The sequence below is a fragment of the Rhopilema esculentum genome, chromosome 20, assembly GCF_057945365.1.
Source record: "Rhopilema esculentum isolate cy_ngs chromosome 20, ASM5794536v1, whole genome shotgun sequence".
NCBI lineage: Eukaryota > Metazoa > Cnidaria > Scyphozoa > Rhizostomeae > Rhizostomatidae > Rhopilema > Rhopilema esculentum.
Genome location: NC_142834.1, coordinates 15,694,106 through 15,722,058, shown reverse-complemented (window position 1 = coordinate 15,722,058; position 27,953 = coordinate 15,694,106). Strand labels below are relative to the sequence as shown.

At 36.0% G+C, this 27,953-nt stretch overlaps 1 protein-coding gene across 1 annotated transcript; it reads left to right on the top strand.

Annotated features, from left to right (window-relative positions):
* Positions 1 to 693: 693 nt before the first annotated feature.
* LOC135687262 (DNA polymerase subunit gamma-1) lies at positions 694 to 26,759 on the top strand. Its single transcript, XM_065203779.2, has 20 exons — positions 694 to 1,636; positions 3,628 to 3,811; positions 6,895 to 7,134; positions 7,847 to 8,109; positions 8,500 to 8,772; positions 11,253 to 11,570; positions 11,753 to 11,960; positions 16,298 to 16,455; positions 16,698 to 16,751; positions 17,326 to 17,443; positions 17,982 to 18,117; positions 18,599 to 18,705; positions 19,543 to 19,682; positions 20,506 to 20,625; positions 21,642 to 21,686; positions 21,796 to 21,910; positions 23,097 to 23,231; positions 24,681 to 24,797; positions 25,820 to 25,937; positions 26,548 to 26,759. The coding sequence occupies exons 1-20, from the start codon at positions 999 to 1,001 to the stop codon at positions 26,607 to 26,609; spliced, it is 3,549 nt and encodes a 1,182-aa protein (XP_065059851.2). The 5' UTR covers positions 694 to 998; the 3' UTR covers positions 26,610 to 26,759.
* The last annotated feature ends 1,194 nt before the right edge of the window (positions 26,760 to 27,953 follow it).

The following is a 27,953-nucleotide window of genomic DNA, read 5'->3' as shown; positions in this document are numbered from 1 at the left end:
AGTACACCAAAAAGAGATTCTTTGCTAACTGGTCCAATTGCTTAAAATGATATCCCACAATCCATTAGAGATATCGAACTCGTCACCTTTTGAGATAAAAAAAATCAGCTCGGCACTAAAGGCAATCTGTCACGACGTTGATTGGTTATAAGAACAAAGGGATTTTTATTGTTTCCAGTCCCCCTTTAATTTATCGCATTGCAAAAAAATATGGCAGAGCGCTGGAATCGTGTTTAGGCTATTGTTCCAGCTATTGTTCTCGTTATCCACAACGATTCAGATATCTTTCGGACAAGTCTACGGTTTTAAGCACATGTTCAATACCATATCATAATTCCGCACACTGATGTCTATCTTTTGCAAATAATTTGTAACTGTAGCGTAGAGGCAGGAGCAACACTGTCATTAAGCTAGCAGGTGCTGAGGCATCCCTTTACATTTTTCTAAGATATGCTGCAAAACTTTATATATAACTGTTTGATGAGCTAAGGCAAAATTTCTCCGGGCCCTTTTTACAATAAGTAAGGGTGTCACAACTCATACCCGCTTCTTTGTCAGGCCCCTTAGCAACAGCCAACATGTCTCAACCCAACCCGTGGTCTCAAGGTCTCAACAGTAAGATTTGGCTGGAAGGCGGGAAATGATGCGATAACTTGTTACGAGGCTACCTACTGAAGGTTGCATTCTTGCAACAGCAACAACACCATGCACGAGGACTACATTGACCGAGGAGGTCAGGTAGAGAGCCAAAGACTGAAGAAATGTTTCTGCATTCAATTTCAAATGTATTTTAATAACGATATGATCTTAATTTGCACTGGAGTAGCCATTATTGCATTATCGCACTGAAGTAGCCATTAGGAGCAGTATCATGTCTGAGAATGTTTGCTGTATTTTACTGGCTACAATCATAGAAGGTTTGAGAAATATAGTATGAAAATGTCCAAGATGTAAATCTGTCCTGTTTTACGAATAGTTTATATTTTCGTTAAAAAATCATGCTGAGAGAAGCGACATTCAAAGCAGGCACATGGCTGAAATGCAACTCAACATTGGACTGCTTTAAAATAGCCCAAAGTGTGCATGGAGTAAAGTTACTATTGCCGACGGCCGTGTGGAAGCCACGTTATGCTTGTAGTGATTCAACTCACAATGGAAATGCCACTCTTGACAATGAAAGAAGATTTAATGAAATCAATATTCAAATGTTGTCAAAAACGATTCACCAGCAGATATTCTCAGATAGTGACAGCATAGCTGGAAATGAAGAGGTTTTTTCAAGGATTAAGGAACACTTAACTGCTCATGGGCTGTGGGGAAAGGACTGTACTGTGATTGATGACATCAAGTTGCAATTACCAAAATTTGATGGAAAGAACATCAGTGAACATTTTGAGAATATTGCCAGAAATCAATCTCAAGATTACATGCATCTTGCAAAAAAGATTGCCAGCTCCCAACCCCCACCAATGCCACAATCTTGGTTGTTTGAGACCGGCTGGACAAAATATGAAAAGGACGGCTCAACCAAGAAAGTTTCTTGTCCAGAGGACTCAGCCTTTGTATTTGATGTTGAAGTCTGCATCAATGAAAATGACCTTCCAGTTATGGCAACTGCAGCATCCGAGGATGCATGGTTGGTTTATTTTTCCAGTGTTTTTTTCAGTCTATGGTATATTTCTGTATGCCATATAAACAGAGTTTTACACTCTATTTGGTGTATAGAACAGGAAGGTTCGATGCTGTTAACCTCTAGTTTCACAGCTAATGGGATCATCAAGCAACTGATCTTCCTTCAGGTGCCATTGTTGTTCTAAATTGTTTATTGTGTTGAATGGTGGAAACGTTCAAAAAAGTGGCTCAATTTTACTAAATTTTAGACACCCCTTCATTATTTAAACTTGTTAGCTTAGGTTCTTGGCTCAGTTCTTGGCAGGAGTAGCTTATTAAGAAAGTCAAGTTTTTTTAGCAGAACCTGTAGCAAAAATTATTGCAATACAAAGCTCCATTTTTACCTTTTTCTTAATAAAAAACCACAATTTTGGAGTAAAATGTATTAAAACATGTTCTGGGGCACGGCATGAAACATGGTAAATTGAGTGCCCATATCAACAGTTTTCAATGTAATCAGGGATGCTCCATTGTAAGGGAGAAATCAGTGTATATGTTTTGGTTTCATACAATTCAGTTAGCTATGCCATTATGGTACATTTATCATAAACATCATTCCATAGTTTCATTGGTATCTGACCCTAGTGTATTTAGTATTTTATGATCTGCAATCATTTGAAATTTAACATGGTATGTGGAATTTTGATTTATTCAAAACATACAAAAAGGATGTTTTTATGATTATTCAGAATTTGAGCTGTGAAAATCTTTAGAAATTACATCCTATCCACTAACAATTATTCAGCCCCAGCATATGAAATAATATTATCAAAATATTGTAATTTGACATCATTTACCATAATTTTTACATTTTTGGTTCCAATACCAAGAGCATGTTTTGAGCAAATGGTTGTTTGACTACTGCTGCTGGTCAAATGCTGATAACGTAACTCTCCATTTACAGCAAGAAATGAGAGGAATAAGAAAACCCAATAATTAGTGATTTTTGAGCCAGATTGTTGAATGCAAACCGGTTTATCAAATGTAACCAGAGACAGATAGTTTCTGAGGTTAATATCAATTAAGCAAGAATCACTCTATCAAGACAATTTATGCATAAAAAGTGTAATTTTTCTAATCTATGTAGTAATCTTCATAGAAGAGCAAATATGATCTTATTGATTGCTTTCTTTCATGAAAATTACCATAGAGCACCCAATGTTGACTCATTTGCAAAATTTAATCCCTAAAGATGACAATTACTCACATTCTGGCATGTTTAGTGACATATTTTGTGTTAAGGACAAAAGATAACAACAGCACACAAGAGTCTAAATTTGTGTGCATGATTTTTATTCTAGTTTTCAATAGTTCTAGTTGTTTATGTTGTTGTTTTATGTTAATTACAGCTTGGAAGGGACTTGATAAGGTTTAATTTTGCAATATCGCAGTTATTCTTTGTTTCAATAGACCAAAGATTTAGCATTTTCTTAAGCTAAGTGGAATTGATAAACTTTTTTGTTGCTGTAAATTTGAAATATTTTTTATGCTTTATTTAATAGCTGTAAAATTGCAATGTGTCTCTATAGATGCATGAGAACAAAACCTCTTCTTAATACATTTGGTCCTGGATCAAAAGCCAAAATGCCCCAAGCATCAAAGAGCCTTGTAATGGATGTTAAGTAAAAAGAAAAAAGCTGATGGAAACTGCAATACAGGTGCAATATAAAACAAATTTCCATAAATTGTCTCTGCTGTGAAGGTGTAGATTCTGATAAGTGGAACAAAACCTTGGATTTCTGAAGAGTTTCTAGTTAAATGCACCAGTAAATCTAAGCAGATTTTTTATCAAAGAATAACCTTAATTGGCTTTTGTTAATTCTAAGCCACTAGAATTATCAAGCAATGCATTTTTATTTGATTCTTTTTTTGCAATAAGTATTTTTTTATAGAAATACATCTTTGCTGAAGATACTTCCTTTGTCATATAGATTCAATTTTTTCATTTACCCATAGGTACTGCTGGCTTAGTGATGCTCTTATTAACAAGGAAAGTTCACACCAATATACACAGAGAAAGCAACCAAATTTCTTCATTCCCCTGGAAAACAGAGAAAATAAAGAAATTGATAAAAAGCTTGTTATTGGTCACAATGTTGGATTTGATAGGAGCTATGTGAAAGAACAATATTTTCTGGAGGTACCAAGTTCAGTTTTATTTGTTGTTAATTTTTTTTGTATAAAATGAGCTAGCATAAATGGCAGCCATTGGCTTGAATATAAAAATTTTCATATAAAAATTTGCATAAACTTTTTGCTCCCAAAAGTATTTGAACAGAAGCCGATGTTGTATCATTGATTTATTATGTTTATTTCCTGACGCTATTGTTTTATTTTCCTGCCAAACATATTTTCTTTTTGCTTACATGGCACAAAAAAATTTGAGGTCAATTAATTTCCTATTTGTTCAAATACTTCTGGAATACTTCTTCATGAGTTACTTGCAATGATTCCTTTGTCTATGCAAAATGCATTTTTTAATTAATGTGAGGCTTTGTTAAGTGTTTCATCAATTTTATGGCTTATAGTGTAGCAATGTTCTGCCTTACATAGTATAGGTACCTTTTTGTCTCTCTTGATTTTCGTACCATTCCTTCAATTAGTGGAAAGAAGTGGTTCAATATAATTTATTTTTTGGTATCTTGACACCCTTTTTTCTGTGGCTACAGTAAATACCCTGGAAATACAGAAAATTCCTTCAATGATTCCATTTAGCACTATTTACACACTGAGATAATAATTTTACTATGTCACACATATGGATAATAATTTCACTTGCAAGTGTCTGCATTTTATATAGAGTTAAATTCGGTATATATATTAGATATAAAATGGAATTGCCTAATGATGATATTAAAGCCTCTCGCACAACTGGCACGCTTTGCGACTATAATACAAAAGATGGGCCTAATATCGTACTGCATGAAAATACAGTCAATTTCTCATGACAACTGCCGCTCAGCATGCCAGTTGTGCAAGAGCCTTTAAGCTTGAAACTAGAGTTGTCATGATACTTTATCTTGTGTTTTTATGAAATATTTTTTATGGTATTATAGAATTAGAAATTATCTTTTTAATAGATATCTAGACCGAGATGGCCCATAATCTTACTTGGTGAAACAAATGTTATGTTTGTAAAGGAGTTTATAAGTAGATAACTGTTAAGAATGGATTGTCAAGGGACACAAGACAGAAAAAGTAGCTAGCTAACTACTGATTGTTCACTCAAGTTTTACAGTTTTAGCGATAAGTACTTGTGTAAATCCTAGATTGGCACTCTGTCTTTTTCTCTGTTTGATTTCTGCTAGCGATCGCATTGTTAAAGGAGGATCTACCTCTTAGGTCACCGCAAGCTAGCCTAACAAATGCGTAAAAATACAACAATAACATAATTAAGAAGCTAACGATAACTGATAAGAATTATAAGATTCTTTCTTTGGTGGAGTGGTAAAACATTTTTTCGTTGGGTCACTGCTTTTTGAGCCAATGATTTGTTGAGATCCCGTGTGTTTGAGACAAGTTAGACCTAGTTTAGATGGCGCATTATAGGCGCAGCGAATTGAATTACATTGCCCCGAGAAAAAACTAACTGGAATGAAGAAAAGGTCACGGTAGCTGGCTGCTCGACGGGCTCCACGGAGTTCTAGAGGCGAAACGTCGATAAAAATGTAGCAAATAGGAAACACCGCAATGCGACGAGAATGAACAACAATAAATACACGTAAATTAGTGCCAATTTAATTCGGGTTATCATCGCACAATGTGCTCTCGGTTTAGACGCTGCATTATGAGCGTGATGAATTAAATTGTGTAATGAAAAATCACAAAGGAAAGCTATGATGCGCACTGATTCCAAGTGATTAATTACGGCTACGCATGCATAAAGAGAAAAAACTGCCAAATCAACTGAGGAAATCGAATCAAAAATGGCTGCTCTTTCAAAATTCTTTCGATTCTCTTTACTTCGATGCCTGTTCACAGAATTGATTTGCGAAAGAAGACACAGATAAATTCTTGGAGGCGCCATTTCAGAAAAATTATGAACTTGGCAATTATAACTGTTGCCATAGAAACGACAACGCACGCGACAATTTCCCTCCTTAAATTCGCCGTCTAAAGCCCTGGTCAAACGATCCAACATTTCGCCCACTATTTCGCCCAACATTTTTTTCAATGTTGGAAGGTCATCCAACGTTGGTGGTCAAACGATCCAACATTTCACCCAACATTTCGTCCAACATTTTCTCACGCAGATCGAAAAGGGAATGGGTAGTAGGCAACATTGATCTTGTTTAACAACAGTAGGCACACCAGACGCTCACGATGATGACCGAACATAACGATGCGCCACATTTCGATCCGAGAAAACGAAAGGCAATCGCCGCCATAGCTATAAATGTTAGCAAAATTGAGTCGAAGCGAAAATCGAAGCGAGATTCGAAGCGAACGAAATAAACCCGAGAAGTCAACAACAATGCTATGATTGAATTTTGGCGGTCTTTTACCAACTACGTGTGCGCAGAGCCAACAATGTTGGCTGAGGTGGTCAAGCGATCCAACATTTTATCTAACACTTCAAAACAAGAGAATTGTTGGACGTCGGCAGCCAACATTTTTGACCTCAGTCAAGTTTCGTCCGAGGATGGACGTCAAATCTCGGTGCGAGGATGGCTCAGTTGTTAGAGGCGCTGGCTACAGACCCAAGGGTCCATGGTTCGAGTCCCTGGCATGACCAAACTTCACCCAGAGTGAGGAGAGTCACCAGCTCTCTGTAATTCCAGGCGTAGGAATCACGAGGTGTGGTCACATCGAGAGGAAGGACCAGGACACTGCTCGATAAGCATAAGCTTCTAAGTGTCCTTAAAACTACTTTCGGATGCTAGTTAGAAACAAATACAAATATAGATTTCGTCCAACATCGAAATTTAAGATGTTGGGTGACCCAACAAGGTGGTTAAACGATCCAACATCTCGCCGAACATCATTTCGCCCTGAGCTTAATGCGCCGTCTAAACTAGGTCTTATATTTAAAAACATTATACCTTACATGAGTTTAAATAACCTAAAAGTTTAAAAACACACTTACATATTCATGGTATATTATTAGCAACGCGTAACTGTGTTTTTGAATATAGTTGTTTAAACCCAATAAAAGTATGAAATAACCTAAATACAATTCGCTTTAACATTTTTTATTAATTGTGCGTTTTTAATTAATTTCAGAAGTCGCAGGTGATGTTTTTGGATACGCTGAGCATGCATATGTGTATTTCTGGACTGACGGGTATCCAGCGCATTTTAATAAATTCGAAAAAAGCAAAAAAGGCAGATTGGATGGACATAGGATCATTGAATAATCTAGTAGACGTTTATGCTTTGTACACGAACAACGGTGTTCTCAGCAAGACGATCAAGGACCTTTTCGTGGAAGGAACACTTGCTGACATTCGTGACAACTTCCAGGTATGTATTTCATTGCCTTATTTGTTGTAAACATCCTTGCACATTATTGTTATCACACTATCTTTACTTGTTTTTCTTTCTGTGTACATTATCCCTGATTACCAAGTTTTCCATTCCCTAATCATCTGCGATTATAAAGTACATAGTCAGCAATTAAGTACATATTGAACCTCACAGATCTCAACCAGTTAGGTCCTATTCTGTGGTTACGTCATATAATGTAGAAGAGATTTGTAGGTACTGCTAATCGTCCGTCTTTTTTATATTAGGAGCACTGACTGATCTTGATACTTGAGCTTTCTTGCTGCCAATGCAAGCATTGTTTAAGCAGGCGAATTCACTCTCTAACTGCACCAACTTTGCAAATAATCCATATATATGCATCCTCTTCTTTCTGTGTTCATTCTGATTGCCCGGACTCTAAAGCCAATTCGCCATGGCGCTTAAAAAACACCTGTTGCTTGTTGTTTCGTCCTTGAACTTTTACTCGTAACGATACTGTACCCAGTTTTTTCAATATATTCACTTTTAGTTGCCTAATCGTCGCATTAAGTGTGAAACTCGGAGTAGCAACGTAGATACGTCCTCTCCTATACAATCGAATTGTGTACAGCTCTGCCCATATGGCTTCGAACACTTTATGTCAGACCGGTAACTAGTAATTTGCATCACTTATAGTTTGTATAAACCTAAAATGTTTGTAACAATTTAGGAATGTGTTGGCTACTGCGCCAAGGACGTTCAAGCAACATTCGAAGTGTTTACAAACATGTGGCCAGAGTTCCTCAATCACGTGCCTCATCCCGTGACTTTTGCAGGGATGCTAGAGATGGGGACCTCATACCTTCCCATTGATGACAGTTGGGAGCGGTACATCAAAGATTCAAATGAGGCGTATGATGATTTGGAAAATGAAACGAAGACAATCTTGATGAAGCTCGCCGAAGACTCGTGCAGACTTATTCACAATAAAAGGTGCTTTGATATTTAACGTGATATTTTAGAAGAAATGTGTTCCTTTACTCTTTGTTGTTATTTCGAGAGAAAATAGAAAAATCATCAAATTTTATAAGAAGTGAACTCCGTATTACTTGAAATCTTGGGTATAGACAATATCACATTACGTCATTCTCTTGGTCTGTTGTTCATTAGTTTATGGATCTTTCCAGCAGTTTTCTCTGCTCTCTCTTTCCCATGTAAACACTGTCTTGAATTTCCTGGCGTTTCGAATGATATAGTGATTAAGTGGAAATCTTGGCTGTAGATAAGGGGGTGGTAAATCGCGTAATATTACGGGATTATAGCAACAGATTAAAATTCTCGTTTGAAATTTCCAGTCATTCTCAGTTGTACATATAATTATAGGTATCAAAAAGACCCTTGGCTTTGGAGCTTAGACTGGTCAGTGCAGGATCTGTCTTTGAAGAAAGAGAAACCAAAAAAGAAAGCTAGAAAATCATCAAAAGGGACGGCAAAAGATGAGTTGAAAGCAAATGAGGAGCCTTGTAAGATTTCTAGAATCAAGACTCTCGCTGTCGATGAGCTGCTGGAGGAGGATATTTCAGACTGGTACCCAGATCTCCCCCTGGCCGATGACGTTCTGTACAAAAGGAGACAGCATATGGTTGGGTTTCCGAGGTATGTAAAGTCATTGTATTGCATTAGCCGAGCTGTGGTATGGATTTTAACAGGTTTTGCAGCAATCAGGACAAAATGTCAGTTAATACGTTATAAGAGTTAGCAGTATATTGACGTTCTTACATTTGTCTTTTCTCTGCTTTCTAAGGATCTGCTGTAAATTGCCTGTGAGACATTCTTTTCTTTAAACATACGCTTATAGCATTCTTTGCGCCAAAGAGAAGTTGCTGTTAAAATCCACCGAATCAAGTGTTGATGGCTGCAACACCTCTCTCGTTTTTCTTCCATAATAGTAGTGGATTTCTGACAAGCCCATCAGCTGGGAATATCGATCGACCTGAAGGGGCAAAGCAGTGTTTCTATTGACTGGGGCTGTGTTTATCGGCTTCAGCTGTTATTCTCTTTACATTGGGAAAAGAATTAATCATTAATTCAAAGTTTGCCATTGCTATTGGTAGCTTTTCAGATATAAACCACAAATTGTGTATTTGCGATTATTGTTACGTGCAGACTTTTTATATTGCTTTAAGCTGTACTAGACATATTATATGTCCCGCCTACATTTAAATCTGATGTATAATTGTCACGAATAGTATATTTGATTTAGTTGATCGCTGAGCTTCTAAGGGAATGTTTGTCGTTTTTCTGATCCTCGCCTTCGAACCATAAACGTTACATATTGGATAAAATTAATAAGATAATGTACAATAAAACCCTATATTATCAGCAGGACTTCAAGTCAAAAGTCAGGCATTTTTAATACACGTTCTATAAAGGAATCATTCCTTAATTTTGGTCTGTAAAACAGAAGTATTTAAAAATATATTCCTATATCATATACAATTAAATACGTTTAAAGCTGTCCCTGTCACATAATTTATTGGAAACGACCAAAAGCCAACTCTTAAAAATACATCACTCAGTTTTTTAACTTCTTTTAACACGTTCGAGCAGATAATTTTAAAATAGGCTCCTTTGAACTTTTACTGAGTTGATTGCACACCCTCGTGACTTTGTTTTAGGTAATGGAAACAAATCGTTATTCTGTTACTGCATACCAATCGTTCTTTTACTTCTATCTCTATAATTTTTTAAACAAGTATGTCGTTTTATCGTTTACGAAGTAACAGACATCAGACGCTCGGTTATTTTAAGAGTGTTCGTTTATGATGACGTTAATGATCACGTCTATGAATAGAACAGTTTCCAAAACAGATCTTTGCTGCATTTTATATGAATTGGTTCATTTCTTAATGATTTTTTTAATTTCTATCCATTTCATGCAACTGCTCAGATAACTCTTTTATTAGTTTAAGGGCTGTTCTGCCGAAGCCAGGAGCTACTGTGAGAAGATCCTAGTCCTATGCAATATACAGTTCCATGAGGTTCCGGAAACTTGACAGAAAAATCCTCGATTTCGGCGTTTATAATCTACATAACTGCCAACAAAGTTTTTATAAAATTCTGCGTTAAAATGTATGACTTCAAACAAATTTTTTAAAGTTTGAGTTGATACATTTTGTGAGACCATATCTTGTATCACCTTATCTGGTACAGTCGTATGCATATGATCGGGTCAATAAATGTTTCCTATTCGTTTAGCGCATTCAATGCGTTTTCAATGACTCAGAAGAGTGCATCTAGGCCAATATAATTGCAGAAGGTAAACGTGGAAGAGATAAATGAGAAATATGTTGGTATGGTAACATCCAAGCATTTTCTTTGAAAGGCTAGAACTAAATGGAGATTGTATTTGAAGCATCAAGTATCAAATCAAAGTGTCTATCAAAGTTGTTGGCATTTAGCAAATTTGTTTTTGGCTTTCAAAAAAGCAAACATTTGAGTAAACTAAAGCTTTTCGCCTGACACTCTTCAGAGTTCAAACAGCATGTTCCGTCTAGTATTAGAAACAAAACCCATCCCCAAAGAGAACAGCCACCTCGGTCTTGCAAATCTAAAATTACAACTAAAACCTGCGATTCTGCTATCGGGCAGCATTTGCTAGAAAACCCAGATTGTGCAAAAAACTATAATGGCGACATGTTTCGTCCTATTGGTGAAGCCCAATCGTCGTTCAACCTAGCAGTTTTGGAATCTATCTATTTAAGCACGAAAAAACCGCTACTGTGTAGACAAAAGGAGTTCGTTTTCACCTTAGGACTCCATTGGTAACATTCTCAATAGGCAAGCGGCACTGATTGGTCAACCTCAAAAGTCATGTGCTCGCGTTTCTGATTGGCCTATTTCGATCCACAACTGGGTATATATATTTCCTAGCGTAGAGTTTTCGGTCTATGTTCTGACGTTTAAACTCTGAGGAGTGTCAGACGAAAAGCTTTAGTTTACACAAATGTTTGCTTTTTTCAAAGCCATTTTCAACTTTTGTACCACCAAAAGATTGTTTGCAAATTTGTTTTTCCATGTTTCAAATTCTACCAGGCCCCAATTTGGCTTTATCTGAGACACTTGCTTTTTTTCAGTTGGTACAGAAAATTATGCCCAAAGATGTCGGATCCAGAGTGGGAAGCAGGACCGTCTCTGGTCAGCCCCCAGACTCGATACGCACCAATCTTGCTTCGGCTGACATGGGACGGATTTCCGCTCTTCTTCAGTGGCAAATACGGATGGGGGTACCTTGTGCCTGATCGTCATGACAACTTAGATTCCCCGCCATATGATCCCCCGCCAAGTCAGACGGCTAAAAAAAAGAAAGGAGCTGTTCTTGTTGGACCTGACGCTTTGGATCTGGATGAGCCAGGAGAAAATGTTCTGGCTAAAGATTCCGTGTTCCCTACGGAGTAAGTTTTCATATCTCCAGAAGATCATTTTAATTGTCTCTTGATTTCTCTTTGTTAATATGTAAAATGTCTTTTTTATGGATTTGAATTTTGCTTTTTTCAACAAACTGATCAGGTGAATTTCTCATCAATTTATTATGACCAGCTCTTTTCTCAACCCAAATGTAAATTATATTTTACAGGTCATTTTGCGAAGCGCCATTTCGACAACGTGTTGGCACAGCCCACATAGAAAGCCTTTCTGACGAGGAGATTATGAAGCTGGATGAAGAAGAGATACGGAGTTTGGAAGAAGGCTCCTCCACGAGAGATTGCTCAATGCATGACGGGATAGGACCTTTCAATGAAGTAAACTTGCCTGGTGTTTGGTTTTACAAAATGCCTCATAAGGTCAGTATTGCCTGCCCGCAATATTCGATTGGTGTATTTTTACTTAACGTAATAGCAATGTACATGACTATATTATGACAACCAATGCCATGAAGATTTTTGATGTGATAGCAATGCCATATGCTAGGTGAGACTTTAGAATTGGGTTTCATGCTAATTTAGGTTTGATTATAAATTTTAATGAAAATTTTTTTTACAGTTGGCAACGAGATCTAGCATTAAGCTAATTTAAGCCAACTATTTGCAATGAATATGAAAAGAAATTATTTATAAAAAATCAAATATGTATACAATAAATGCTTTGTTAAATCTACAACTGCACTTGAAGTTTTCTAAAGATCCTCTTTAATTTCAATAGGTACCTTTTCTCATACTTTTTGACATTAAATCTAATGGTCTCTCTGCCATATGTTGTTATTCTTGCACTGGGCAAAATAATGTTGCTTTTTGCTCGAAATTCATATTTTTGGTTTCTAGTAACAAAAAATCGTTCCTAATTGGTGGATCTAGGTTTTTGACAGTTTTATATATCTCGATTAAGAGCAGTTGTAATTTTCTCTGGTGAATAGACACTGATTTTGCTATCTTTGCATCTGATTCGAAAAGCTCGTTCATGAATCTTGTTTATTTCATTATTTATTCTTCTATCGTGGTTGGAACATCCATACAAGTGGGCAATGACTAAAATGAGAAATTATGAATGAGGTCATTGTTAGAGCTAGTTGAGGTGTACCATCAATGTTGATATGTGATTTGGAGCATGATGTTCTTGACTGGCTTTTTTGCAAAGGTTATCAGCATGAGATTGAAAACTTAACCTTTTTTAAAAGCTACCCCAAGAGGAGTAGATCCGGTACTTTATTTTACCACAGACCCACATATATTTACAGAGACTTCAAAATGGGTAAACTGGGGTAATTTCACACGCTGATGACGATGCCGAACAGACACAAGCCGAAAAATGCCCCCAAGTGCTATTTTTAGACTGGGGTACTTGGCCCCAGTCCTCGAATTGGGCCAATCTCCATATGTCATTACTGATTTATGAAAAAAGTGGGAAAGGAAAGATTTAGGTGCATTATCATATATTAAAATATATTAAGAGAAAAGGAAATGAAAAATTGCCCCTTTTAGAATACGAAATTGGTACCTATGTCTCTATTTAGGCATTAATCTCTAAATAATTACTCTCTTTTATATGAATATGAAATGTAGCTTTCTCCATTCTTTCAACAAACTGAAAATTAACACGAAAAGATGTAATTGACAATCTTACCCCTCGATGCTATTTTTAGAATGGGGTACCCAGTTCTCGAAATTGGGTTCTACCTTCATAGTCTAGGCTCTAAGCACAGTATTTGACATGAATTGTGCAAATTGTGGTACCGGCATGAAAATGGGTAAACTGGGGCAATTTGACACGTCGATAATGATGCTGAACAGACACCAGCTGAAAAGTGCCCCCAAGTGCTATTTTTAGACTGGGGTACTTGACCCCAGTCCTCAATTTTGGATTTCATCCATACGTAGTTAACTAAAGTTTAAAATGGGCGTGAATGTATAGGTTTAAACACAATTTTTCACGATGGAAGTATAACAAAGAAACAATGTTATCCTTTGATTCTATTTGTAGATTAGGGCTGTTGCCTCTAGGCCTCTATGTAAACACTCTCCTACAAGCCATTCTTTCTTTTGACGTAAACATGGTAGTATAGCTGTCTACCTTTTTGGTTAACCAAACAGTATTTTTAGAAAAAAGTAGAATATTACTTCTAGATGCTACAAATGATAGACCCACTTTTTAGACTTGTTTCTATTGTAAGTTATTAATCATTAATGCTTTTAACATAAAAAGTCTAGCATTCTATACTTTGTGATACACTAAAATCTGACGGAGAGATAAAATTCCGCCTAGTACCTCTTTTCTGAATGGAATATTTAGATTCAAGCTCATTCGACTTTTTCATCTACTGTTAAATATCGCTAATTTTGATGTAAATACTAAATTTTACCTTCATACAACTTTTCAATCACCAAAAAATATTATGAAAAAACGCAGTTAATATATGCATAAAGCGATATGTTTAAATATGTACGCGTTTCCTGCCTCTGAAGGTCAATGCAATTTATCACATGTACAGGAAAATGTGACTTTCTCATTTCGCTACTTCTGAAAGTCTCATACAATTTGTATAAAATGCTGACTATCCAAAGTAGCAGAAATGTTAAGTACCCTTACTGAACTTTCAAACTCGAACATATTCGGAAGGGCGAAAGTTGTTATAATCATAGGCTACTTTCAAATACGATTGGTGTTATATTGGCAGCTAGCGCGAGTAGTTTGTATGACAAAGGCTAAACATCTAAGGTACAATCTAATGAAGGGCACTTAGAAACATGTGGAAATTTCACTCCCTTATTGCTTCAATTATTGCTTCCCAGCATTGACTCTAACAGAAAGTCAATAATAGAATTGCACTGATTCTTCTAGCCTCTGTGTTTTCCAAACTTCAATAGGTAGTTCTTCTATGCTTTTCTTGAAGGCCTCTGAGAGGATTAGTAGCAATCCAGAGATTTGATATTCACTTTATTTCGTATTCATACCAAAAATAGTAATGATTTATAAAAGAAAGCTTATAGAGGCCTGGGCTCCAGTAGTCAATTCTAAATATAGCATCAAGAGTAATATTTTAATTGTTTCTGTGTTATACTTTTATCGTGTAGAATTGTGTTTAAACCTATACATTCACGCCCATTTTAAACTTTAGTTAACTCCGTATGGATGAAATCCAAAAATAGCACTTGGGGGCATTTTTCAGCTTGTGTCTGCTCAGCATCATTATAAACGTGTCAAATTGCCCCAGTGTACCCATTTTCATGATGGTACCACAATTTGCACAATTCATGTCAAATACTGTGCTTAGAGCCTAGACTATGAAGGTAAAACCCAAATACGAGAACTGGGATCCAGTACCCCATTCTAAAAATAGCATCAAGGGGTAAGATTGTCAATTACATCTTTTCGTATTACTTTTCAGTTTGTTGAAAGAATGGAGAAAGCTACATTTCATATTCATATAAAAGAGAGTAATTATTTAAAGAACAATGCCTAAATAGAGACATGGGTACCAATTTCATATTCTAAAAATAGCATAAAGGGGCAATTTTTCATTTCTTTTTCTCTTAATATATTTCAAAATGCACCTAAATCTTTCCTTTCCCACTTTTTTCATAAATTAGTAATGACATATAGAGATTGGCCCAATTCGAGGACTTGGGCCAAGTACCCCAGTCTAAAAATAGCACTTGGGGGCATTTTTCGGCTTGTATCTGTTTGCCATCGTCATCAGCGTGTAAAATTACCCCAGTTTACCCATTTTTATGCTGGTATCACAATTTGCACAATTCAAGTCAAATACTGTGATAAGAGCCCAGACTATTATCTTTCATAAGAAGATAACATACTGCTTCTGTCATTTTCATGTAATTATTCTAAGACCATGGAGATAAAAAGCAAGCATCCCTTTCAAGTGATTCTAACAATACGTGAAGATCGGATGCACATTGAAAGTTAGGGGTATCATCCGCATAATTACATAAATCAGTATCTTTCACCAGATAACAAATGTCGTTGATGTAGATATTGAAGTGCAGGGGGCCTAGCTCTAAGCCTTGTGGGACGCCCAACGGATGTCTTTTTTCAAGTACTGAAAGAGCTTTTACTTTAACTCTTTGCCGCCTTTCATGCAAATAGCTTTGTATAAGATTAAGAGCGCCTTTGCTGAAACCATAGTCAGTTTTTTCTATTGACTATGCTGAAACCATATGCTGGAAGTTTTGCTATCAGGTGTTTATGATTGAGGAAGCCAAAAGCCATGGAAAGATCCGTGAAAACCGCATAAGCATATCCTTTTGTATCTAGGGATGACTTGCATCTCCAAAGAAGTCTTATAAGTGGCTGCTGTGTATTGAAGCCTTCCCAAAAGGCACAAATATATTTAGATAGAAAGAGATCAGAAGAAGGCCCAATTGCTCTTTCATCATACGCTCATAAACTTTTGATCTTGGAGGTAGAACAGTTATTGGATTTCCCTTTTGCAATGAATCTCGTTTCTTATAGACAACCGCAACAGTGTCCTCTTTTTCATTCAGAAGGAGACATTTCGTTATTTATATAATGGTTGAAGAGATTTTGTAATATATCAGAAAAAATATCAGAACATGTTTCACCCTCTTAGTAAGCATACAGGATTTAATTTTGAGTAGTTGTGCTTCAATTAGAGTCTAGAATGCTATAGTTCATTTCGAAAGGAAATGAGTGATTTCGATTGTCTTAGAACGGAGAACAGTTCAGATGTGGAAATCCTTTAGGAAAAGACTACCTTAGCAAATTGGAGGATGGGACGCTTGCATCATCTGGGGGCCACAATGCAACGCGTACTTTGCAGAACAACAAAATGATATCATTTTGGAGGAATGCACAAAAACGAATATGGTGCGATCTCTCACTTCTGAGTCGTTTTAACGTTAAAATTCGTTATATACAGAAATAGCGTCAATTCAGAATTTGATGTCGTTGCTAACTTTTTTATTCAAGTTTGAAATTTTTATTTGCTTGTAGAACTCAAATAGAAAATCGCGACTGTTTAAGAAAGTATAGACTTTTCTTGTTTGCCGCCCTTTGTCTTATTTTTACGAAAAGTTCCATTGCATTAATAAAATTCGATTTGTTTGTAGCTCACAGATGACTGTATATTTGAATGACAATGAAATCAATGAGACAATGAAATGGTAAGAGGAAATATTTTGCATTTTAATAAAGATGTAAATTTAAGTTGTAAGAGTTTAAAAATGGCTTTGAAAAAAGCAAACATTTCACAACATACTAAAAGCTTTTTCGTCTTACACTCCTCAGAGCATAAAACGTCAGAATCAGGGTCCGAAAGAACACAATGGAAAGTATATACCCAGTTGTGGATCGAAATAGGCCAATCAGAAAAACTCTGTACCGCAAAAAAATTGTTTATAAAAGTTTGGACCTTTCTTAGTTCATCGGATTCTTTTGTTGTCATAAATTGGGCAATAACGAGGTAAAGAAAAAATTTTTGACGCGAAAAACATTCAAAATTTTCTTTTTTGGTTGAAAGAATATTTGACGCTTAAACAACCCTGAAACACACAAAGATTCACGAGGAAGATTGTTTTCAAAGATCAAGAAAAACCTTGCGTGTCAAGCTGAAAAATTATTGAAAATAAGCAGGACTGGTTACAAATAATCTGTTGTTTTGTAATGTTTCAATTTTCCCCTTCGATATTTGTTTTTTCTTTTATAATTTTTTTTTCATTTTCTTCAAACTGACGTCAGCCATAAAGACTACGATCCAGATAATCATTATGGCGCCATTTTGCCAAAGGTAATAACAGCCGGGACTGTTACAAGGAGAGCTGTCGAGATTACCTGGCTAACCGCGAGTAACCCGCGGGTAAGTGCATTTTGTACATCCGAGCCTTAGTTACAGCATATTCAATAGAAAAAGTTTTTCAACCGTTCTGACTAAAATGAGCCATTTACTAATAAACATCGCTGCATTTTATTAGCTTATTGCATGATATTAACCAATTATTTGCAATGTGTTATTATTTTATAAGATTGAGGACAATAAAGCATCCTTCCATATTGATTTATTCATTTTCTTCGTGTCTATCGTGAGTTTTTTGTGCTTGTAGTTAGAACAAAGAGGATGAAAAGGAACAGTAATGATATAATAGAGATGAAAATGTATGTTTAAAAATGCAATCGACATTTTATGATGCACTACCTCTATATGGTGAGAAGAAAGCATCCATTTTAATGTTTGAAATACATTAACTTTAGGTTCATCTTTTTCTTTTTTTCTATTCCTCTTATTTTCAATAAAATGGCCCAGTTCCAAGAAGACAGCCTGTCCTTTTAGCTGCTTTAAAGTCATTCTGAAAGGACTTCCATTTCTGCTTTCATTCCATCTCTATGTTCGGATTCAGGCAGACAGAGTCGGGTCTGAATTAAAAGCAATGGTCCGCTCGCCGCCCGGCTATTGTTTTGTTGGTGCAGACGTGGACAGTCAAGAGCTGTGGATTGCCTCTATCCTTGGTGATGCCAAATTTGCCGGCATTCATGGTATGGAATGTTCACTATCATACTACTTATACAATGCAAACTCAAGGCAAGCGGGGTCACCCTCTTGCTACTGCTGATATTTCGCTGTTTTCTTCGCTGTGTCACTTCGCTGTTTTCGTTTTTCTATCGGCCGCCGGCCAAAGGGATTTACGAATAACATCTTATGTTGATAACATCTTTCAGAAGGGAACTTTCCATAAAAGAACAGCTTGAAAAACTGTTTATCCAAAAAATAGCAACTTGGAGAGGGATAATTTCCGCAAGGAGCCACTCACAAAGGGTTTTTTCAGCACGGGAAGATGTTTAGAATTGAAACAGATGTTATAAATAGTACATTTATAATATCGCTGTATGGGTCATATTACTTTGCCTAAATTTTCTACAAGTCTATCATCTCTATGTTATTTTGTTGCTTTTATCTCTTGCCAATTGTAGTAGAATAATACCTTTTAGATTTTGTATATTTCATTTGATGCCACAGGTTGCACGGCCTTTGGGTGGATGACGTTGCAAGGAAAGAAGTCCGATGGAACAGATTTGCACAGCAAGACAGCGAACACGATTAAAATTAGCAGAGACGACGCAAAGGTAACGGGCTTTATAAAATGCAAAATCGACTGCTTTTATACACCAATTCGACCTACGGCCTCATTTTGAAAAATTCTTCAAATTCTTTTGTACACAATTTTTGACCTCAGATTCGGATTGACAGGAATAATTTTAGTCTACTTGTAAGTTTTCATTATGATATTGCTCACGATATTGATTTTATGACGACATAAAGATAAAAACTTTATAAGGGATTTGACCATAATTGGCGACTAGGGGGGTAAAGTTTCCCCCGGAACGATTTTTGCGGTCAAATCCCTTACAAGTTTTCAAACTTCATTTCTCGGTTAAATCTAAAATACAAGCTCAAACAATATGAAAAATGGTATCCCGCCTGAAATTATGACGATAAAACCAAATCTGAGCTTAAAAAAATCGTATAATTAAGTTTGGAGAAATTTCCAAAACGAGGTCGTAAGTCGAATTGGTGTATTGGAGGAGTTGGTGTGGCGCAGAATGCATCTCTTTTCCTAGATACAATTTTATCTTTATAAAAGAGTTAAATATCTTTAAGTGAATATCTCAAAAAAGGTTCATAGTTTTTTTTCAATGTGGGTACAGAATTCTTATTTTTTAGATGTTGATCAAAAGATCCCCCATTCCCTCGGATTTTCCAAATCTCCTCTCTTCCCAAAATCTGTTTCTTGGTTTCTTGGTTTTCTTGTAGCCGAGAAATAGGCCATGATAATAACTGTATACTCAAGTTTGTCAGGTGATACACGAAAATGGACTATTCACTACATTGCAATGGCTTAACTTTTGTTTAATGCTTTTATTTAACCTTTCGTGTTTTTTAATTTATCTTTTTGGTTTTAGATTTTAAATTATGGTCGAATCTATGGTGCTGGGCAACGGTATGCAAGACAGTTGTTGATGCAGTTCAATCACCGTTTAACTGAAGAAATGGCGATGGAAAAAGCAGCACAGTTGTACAAAACCACAAAAGGATCTATAAGGTGGGGGAGGGCAGTTGTTTCATTTTCTTGTTATTACTCTAAGCTTTTTTGGTGAAATGGAAAGATTTAAATGAAAACCAAGGAGACTTCTGCAGTTGTTAATGATCCTGTTAATGATTCTTGAACACATCAGTCAGGTGCCAAATATCGTTTGAACCGATAACAAAATGGGTAGCCTTTCAAAATGGGCAATCTGACAATACGTTGATCTGCATTGAAAAACAGGATCATTTGCTCTCAATGTTATTATTCTTTGCTTGACAACGTGACTCCACTTTTCTACAAATCAATCGTTAGCCATACAGAATAGAAAATTTTTTTTCACTTTCAGTAAGCAAAATAAAAACATTTTCCGATTCGGGTGTTATTTTCACCTAAAATATTGTAAAACCTCATCAGAAAATAGAATGTTGGAAAACCAAAATGAAAGAATGATCTGTGATCTCTTTTAGAGAGATTTTAGATTTTCAGATTTTTTGATAGACCGTTTCTTAAAAGACAAATCAAGTGTGCTTAAAATGCAGCCTATTGCCAAAGGGTTAGCAGAATGTTATTGGTTTTTTTATCAACGATCTTCACTTTTATTTCATGGCAATGATGGTTCTGAATGAACGTTCAGATGTATTTTTATACATGATAAATGCATATTGAATCTATACTTTGAACTTGGTGGAATTTTCCTTGCTTTCTTGAGAATTTTAACGAGAGTAGTTCTTTTTGACACCTGAGATTTTAGGACATCTCGTTTTTATTTCAGTTTTTATTTCAAGTAATTATCGAGTTTCTTAAAAGATTCGACTCAACAAGATTTTCGTCATTTCAGCTATGAGCTATCTAGTTTTGGCAAAGAACTCGCAAATAAGCATGGTATTCCATTCTCAGACGACGGCTTCCTTGATTCAACGGCGCTCAAAACAATTTTAAGGAGATCTAGAATCCCTCGGTAAAGATGTTTTTTGGGTTTATGATTAATCGTACCTCGCATTTCCAGTTTTTAGACTTTATTCGATTTTACATGATCATTTATTCGATGTTTTCGTTTTACATTTAACGTGCTAACATTATTTTAATAAATGAAAAGCTGAGTACTGAAAGCTGAGTCTTGTGGATCTCATATAATGAGTTTATCTATGTGCCACTAAGGCCAATGTCCAACGTTGCTCCTCTTTTGTGTTGCTCGTCATCCACATAATTCAACATTAGATTTTGGGCATAAGAAGAGCCACGTCTGACGGAAGTTGCTCCATAATCCCATGTGCAGCTGCTCCAGGTTGATTCTGATGCATCTTATTACTTCAACTACCCCTTGAATCACATGACTGATTTTTCTTGATTCACTTGAAAGCTACTCGTTGACTCGTATGATTGCTTCTTTCTTGATTCGCATGATTGCTACACCTTGAATCACGTGATAGCTAGTCCTTGAATCAAGTGATTACTTCTTTCTTGATTCGCATGATGATTGCTACTTTTTGATTTACATAATTGCTACTCCTTGATTATTATATTCTCTTCATGATTCACTTGAGTGAAACTTTTTTATTCTAATGATTGCGTCTCATTGATTCACATGGTCATCTAAATTCTAATTTTTACTACCCTTTGGTTGACATGATTTTTCCGTCGTGATTAACGTGATAACTTCAAGGTCGATCATTTACAGTCAACATGGGTCAATAGTACTCAAATCAAGGTGATCTGTCATGCGGGGTCCCTCGGGGGTCTTTTCTTGGTCCTCTCATATTCTTTCTATGTGTGAATGACAAGGCACAGGCTGTCGTTATGCAGATGGTTCTTGCTTAATTTTTTAAAGACAAAAACATTGAGCAAATAGAGGACAGTTTGAATAGAAATTTCAATTCACTCTGTGATAACTTTTATACATTATAAACATTTTTCTGGCGCATTATGCATACAAACACACATTTTACCCCTTGCCTGTCTGCATTTCTGTTTCAGAGGAAGAGAGAGACAGGTTGCGATCAGGAGATGGACAAAAGGAAGGTTTGTTCTTTTTTTTTCACGTTATCAGCTGCTATTTTATATTTTGGTGTTTTGTCTTTTGTGTTCTTCTTCAACAGCTACCGACTACGTTTTTGTGAATTTTTTTCAGCGAAAGCGAGATGTTCAATATGCTTGAGGACATCGCTGTGTCGGAGGAGCCGCGAACCCCCGTCCTTCAATGTAAAATAAGTCGCTCTTTAGACCCTGGGGTCGTGAAGGACGAGGTCAGTTTTACATGAGACATTATTGATTGATTTCATGTTCTAGGCCTGACATAATCAAGGTCTCGTTTATCGAATGATAGGATCGCTTGCCCACATTATTGACCATGATTGGCTGAAAAGCACTGTATTAGCTAATTCACCAGTTGACAGAAGAATTGGCCTTATGATTTGGGGGATTTTCGCTTTGTATAGATGATGTGTTACAAAAATTCACCACGTTTTGTTACCCATGGGTGGTACTGTGTTTTGAAAGCCTGCCGCTGAAAAACATTTGTTTTCTTTTTTAAATCTTTTTTGCAACCCTTTCTTCTAAAATCGCTTTTCCAAAGCACTTTTAATCAAAGAACAGTTGAAAGCAAAATTTTAGTTTTGTTTGTTATTTTGTTGCTTAGAAACTCGTACTGAGATGTTGCCCCATTTAGAATGTGAAAGGGGATTATTCTCCAAAAAGGTCAAATAGGATTATTGTTTGTTTATCACTTTATTCCTATATATTCACAGGTTCACTCAAGCCTTACGTTATTTGATGGTGAATTTTCTCATAGCAAATTAAACATCAACACCCACATTCAGAATTTACTATCTTTAATTACATTTTTCCTAAAATGGGGCCTTGAAACCAGAGGATTTACTGACCAGGAAAATCTAGATAGGCCAAGCCAATCTTGTTTTTTTGCTTGGTAATCCTACCACAGCAATGTCAAAAGGGACATATCGGCTGCTGTTATTGCATTTACCTTTGTTTAGTCCGCATGTGATGAAGATAGATCATTTCGTATGACAGCCGATTTGCTACATTGCCAAATCGCGATTTTCAACAAAGCTGTAACTGTAAACAGATTGCAGTGCTTGATACTTTTGTCAGATCTAACTGAAATCGGAGACAACTGTTTTCGGCCTCAAACCAAAACAGAGAAACTTCTAGGCTTCGCCAAGTTGTATTTGTCATATATCAGTTTCTGACCTTTACAAAGGCTCCTGATTCATCTGATTCGATAAGCTTAGAAGAACTAAGCTGTCGATCGATGGGCAGAAGAGCTCTAATCCTAAAAAGAACTCTACCCTCTTCTTGTTGATAAATTATGTTTCTTATCAATTAATTGTTTATTTTGCTTAGTTGTCATTATCTCTGGAATCTTTGCCTGAACCATTTTGTTATTTTTATTGTGACCGTTTCTATCTCTAGTTCATCACGAGTCGTTTGAACTGGGTGGTGCAGTCATCTGCTGTTGACTATCTTCACCTGATTCTTGTTTGCATGAAATGGCTCTTTGCTGAGTTCAACATACAAGGCCGTTTCTGCATCAGCATTCACGATGAGGTAATATTCAAGCATCCTGTCATTTTCATCCTGTCACCTTGATCATATCATTTGGCGATTCTGACGTTCTTTCCGTAAATGTTAAGACAACAAAAGCTTAGGATTTTATTCTGCAAAATTAGTATGTTATCCTTGTTAGTAAGTATGCAAACTCGGCCGTTAGCCTTTTTTCGTATTGTTAATGATTGTATTGTACATTTTACGATATAAAACTTTGAAAACCTGTCAAGAATTTGGCGGCCAAATCGTTAATTTTTTCATTTCAAACAAATTTATACTGGGTTGCAATTCAGAAGTTACTATCTGCTTTACAAATGGCCCTGTGAAAAAAGCATTTATTTATTATTTATTAAAAGCATTGAAATATGCATTTATTTAAACTAAATATACAATAACAGTCTAATTCATAATACAAAATAGTAAAGAAACGAAGATAAGAACGGATATATTTCACGTTAGATACCCGCGTAAATTTTCAATTTAAATTGAATGCAGTGGATTGAGGGTGCGAATTTTTTTGTCTGAATCGTTCCAAAATTTGGCTGCAGGATAGGCGAATGATTTTTTATCCCATAAGTATTCACATTCTGGTATTTGTAAATCAGACCCAGTGCTGCGTTGTACACGAGTATGGAAACCTGACAATTTGGAAAACAACCACTTAAATATTCCGTGACTAGATTGTTCAGACATTCATAGGTTGTTTCTGACGTTTCTCAGTGATTAAGACTCCCGATTGTAGGCCACACTAATTCTTGTATCAGAGTGCTGCAGAAATATCAAAATACTCTGTGTTTACCATTCTTGCTGCCCTGTTTTGCATTTTTTGTAATTCATCCGACCTGGTGGTCCCACAGGAGCCCCATGCCGAGCAACAATAGATGAGACGAGGCTCTAGAAAACTCTTATATATACTATTCAGAGTGGTACATAGAACATATCATATTTCATATATCATATATTTTTGGCATATTTCAGGAGGCGAGAGCTCGCGAAGTTTCAGATTGGTTTTTCTTGATTTGTGGCTGTCCCCTTTAAAGTTATTGTCAACCATTATACCATTTTGTTTTGTTTTATTTTCTAACTTTATGTAATTGCTACAAAATCATTATTAAGAACACAAAACGTTGGTGTATGCTAAAAGGTTGTTCCTCAATCTGAATCCGAAGTCATTAATTTAGTACAATGAACGTTCTTTAAAGCGAACTCATTTATTTAATTAATGTATTTGTGTAGTTTGCTGGTGAATGGATAGCTTTCTAGATATTAAAACAGAAAGTAACAGTTTTTGGCATCAAAAAAGTAAACTTAGTTTCTTACTATCCCTTCAAACCTCTCAATACATCATTAATGCTATGTCAAAACATTAATACATCATTAGTTCTTTAGCAGCATTAGGTGAAGACTTTTAGTCCAGCATCTTCATCTTTTGCTCCATTTATCTTCTAGGTTCGATACATCGTAAAAGAGAAGGACAGATACAGGGCAGCCCTTGCTTTGCAAATCACCAACTTGTTCACAAGGGCGATGTTTGCATACAAATTGGGCATGAACGATCTGCCACAGGCTAGTAATTGTGACACTTGTAACTTTGCTGCTCCTAAAGATCAAAACTTTACCCCTCTTCCTATTTCAAACACGTCTTTGCCAGTCTTGGGATTTGTGTTGGAAAACAAAGGTCCCATGAAGTACACTGGATACGTGCTTGGGAAATAATCATTCAAATACCGAAGATACAGCACGAGTATGCTCTGTTCCATTGGAATTTAAATTTAGTTTTCAAGGCTTTCACTCGTAAGAGTCGTTCATCTGTGATAATTCTTTTTAAGTTTTTGTCAACCTTCATTATCTGCATCTCATTTTCTCGGACACTTCCAAGAGGATTTAAGCCTTTTGCTACATAAGCTCTTCATTTTGCACCTTCCACTTTGCTTGCTCAGTCTAATTACGGATTTTTTTTGCAACCCTAATTAATTTGCTCGGGGATGCTAAGTGCTTATCTACCATCGTTCTTATCCACTCGACCTAATGTTTGAAAATATTATCGCTGTTCAAGCAGATCGTCAATTTGTTTGGCCGTCCCTGTTGAAAACTAGCAGAACAAAATGTTATTAAAATGAAAGCCTGAATTGTTGAGAACAGATGATTTCTGCAAGAGTCCAGTAAAAGGCTATTTGAGTTGAAGTGTTTTCTAATATCACCAGTATTAACAATGCTAACAGAAACCTTCTTACAATCAAACCTCTAAGACTTTCTGTCTTGCCTGAAGGCCTAAAAAATGGATTTTGCCCAGTTTAACCTCATATCTTGTTACACTCCATTACGTTGACAAAGGTATTCAAGCCATAAGTTTCGTTCAAACCGCTATTGACGTAAAGAGATAGGCCTGCTAATTGAAATCAGTGAAAACTAAATAGATCTGCATTGGATTCTGCTTACTTTGATTACATTTATTGCTTTCAGTAGAGGATGACAAAAAATTTATGCTCTTTTTTCAATAACAAATCTCTTTTAGGATATCTTACTCAATTATTTGCCATTTTTGCTGCTTGCAATAACTTATGATAACTTGTTTTATTTTTTTGCAGTCAGTAGCATTTTTCAGTGCAATTGACATTGACAAAGTGATTCGCAAAGAAGTAACGATGGATTGCAAGACACCTTCAAACCCACAAGGCCTGCAAATTGGACATGGAATCCCCCCAGGCATGTACAATGTCTGCTAAAAGTACTTGGAAAACCCAGCAATATGCGTTACACCTTCATTCCTTTTCCAAAGAAAATTCTATTTCCGCCCCCTTACCCCTAGAACAATGTTGATAATTTAGAGAAATATCATGATAAAATACGTAAAAAGAAAATGCTTCCAAAAATCCTAACCCGTTTAATAGTAAACCAACATCTTTCCGTGGGGAAGAGGGGATGATTGATTTGAGCTTGTAAATTGACGTCAGTGTTCTAAGACTTTGGCAGCCATTGTAACTTCATTAGACTATTAAACTCAATTTTATTGGTTTTGTCAATTCAGTTTCAATTCAGTTTTTGTCAATTTTCAGTAGCACTAAAAATATTTAATTACATAGTGACATGCGACCTTGAGTTTGTATGCATGTATGTATTTGTATAAATAAACGAATGAATTATTGCTTTCAGGTTTTAATGGGATACAAACAGATATAATATGATTTTTGCATGTTTGCATGTTGGGCCGTTTATTAGTTTTTTGAAGTATTTTAACGATTGTTTCACCGACAATTTGTGTGTTTTTTCGAAATCGTTTACTGAACTGCTATTGATAAAAGTCATTTATTTACAGGCGAGGCATTGGATATCTATCAAATATTGGATAAAACGAACGGGGGTAAATTGGCACCCTGAGCTTAGCTGTTGTCGTGCACAATGTATATTGTCGTGCACAATGTAGAAAAATGCAGTTTGGAATGTGTGGATTGTTCTTTGTTTTTTAGGTGTTGTTTTGTGATAAGAAAATTCTGTTAATATGTGTAGATAAAATAGGAAATAATGATCTTTGTGCGATTTGTTTCGTCTCATAAGCATTTGTTTACTCTCGATTTTAAATCATTTCTTGAATTGGCCTATCTCGGCTGATGCGGAAAAACCCCTTAAATGTTTTCTTATTTTCATTGTAAGCTTCAGGAAGTGTTCACAAGTCTTGAAATATAGAGTTGACAACATTTAAGCCACAAGTTTGATAACGCGCCATATATTTTTTCTATGAATGGGAGTTTATAAGAACGTGATGTTAAGTTTAAGAAGAATAAATGTTCAGCTATTGTAAAGGATTAAAGCCTGGTGGCCGAGCATGGTGTATAAAGGACCCCAATATGAAATGTTTGTTTGTTTGGTTGGTTGGGTGTTGAGTGTTGGGTGAATGATGGGTAAATGATGGGTGAATGATGGGTGAGTGTTGGGTGAATGATGGGTGAATCTTGGGTGAATCTTGGGTGAGTATTGGGTGAATGTTTGCTCGCTATTCCCGGGCTTAGAATTCCTTTTTAAATCCCTAAATTCTCAAATTCACTTCCTAGAGAGAGATACAGTTCCCGTAGTTTAGTTAAGCTCCTTGCAATGAAAACAAAATAACAATTTTAGAAATGCAGCACTTTCCTGGTGCTACGTCCAATTTGTTTTGTGTTTAACTGAAATGGAGAACAAGTTTTTCCCCTCTCCTTTCAGAGCTTATTCTCTCACATGGAAAGTGACGAGCATGATTCACGTTTTCTGAGTGATCTGTTTAGCTGGGGCTAGGCAAAAATATATTGTAATATTACGTATAAGTTAATCCTAATTTGTCCGGAAGGCGTTTCTTTTCATGGCTTGGCATATTATTTTATGTTAATAATTAAAACACATTACTGTTATGGATTTGTCGCCCGTAGAAACATTGTTTTTAGTTTTTTATCTCCAGATAAAATCGTCTTGTAGGCTTGTATGAACTGCCATCAGTCAAAGAGATTTATAAAGGCCTTTGATTGTTTGGTCTGAAGTTTACCAAGCAAGTTCCCGTTGGGTGTCAAATCTGACAGTTTTACAAACAGCAACCAAAAAATAAAAGCCTTCTAATTTACATGTGGTTGGCTCATCGTGAAAGCAGTTTAAGTTAAAACGGGGTGTGTAAAGCAAACTTTCATTTTTTAAGTGTAGCTTAGAACGATTTTTCTCATGTCAAGAATTTTCTGCTTTGGTGGTTTTCACTATTTT

Coding starts and splice junctions, on each gene's coding strand:
- LOC135687262 (XM_065203779.2), top strand. CDS start 999: ATGCTGAGAGAAGCGACATTCAAAGCAGGCACATGGCTGAAATGCAAC. Junction 8,773..11,252: donor CATATGGTTGGGTTTCCGAG/GTATGTAAAGTC, acceptor GCTTTTTTTCAG/TTGGTACAGAAAATTATGCC. Junction 11,571..11,752: donor GATTCCGTGTTCCCTACGGA/GTAAGTTTTCAT, acceptor TATATTTTACAG/GTCATTTTGCGAAGCGCCAT.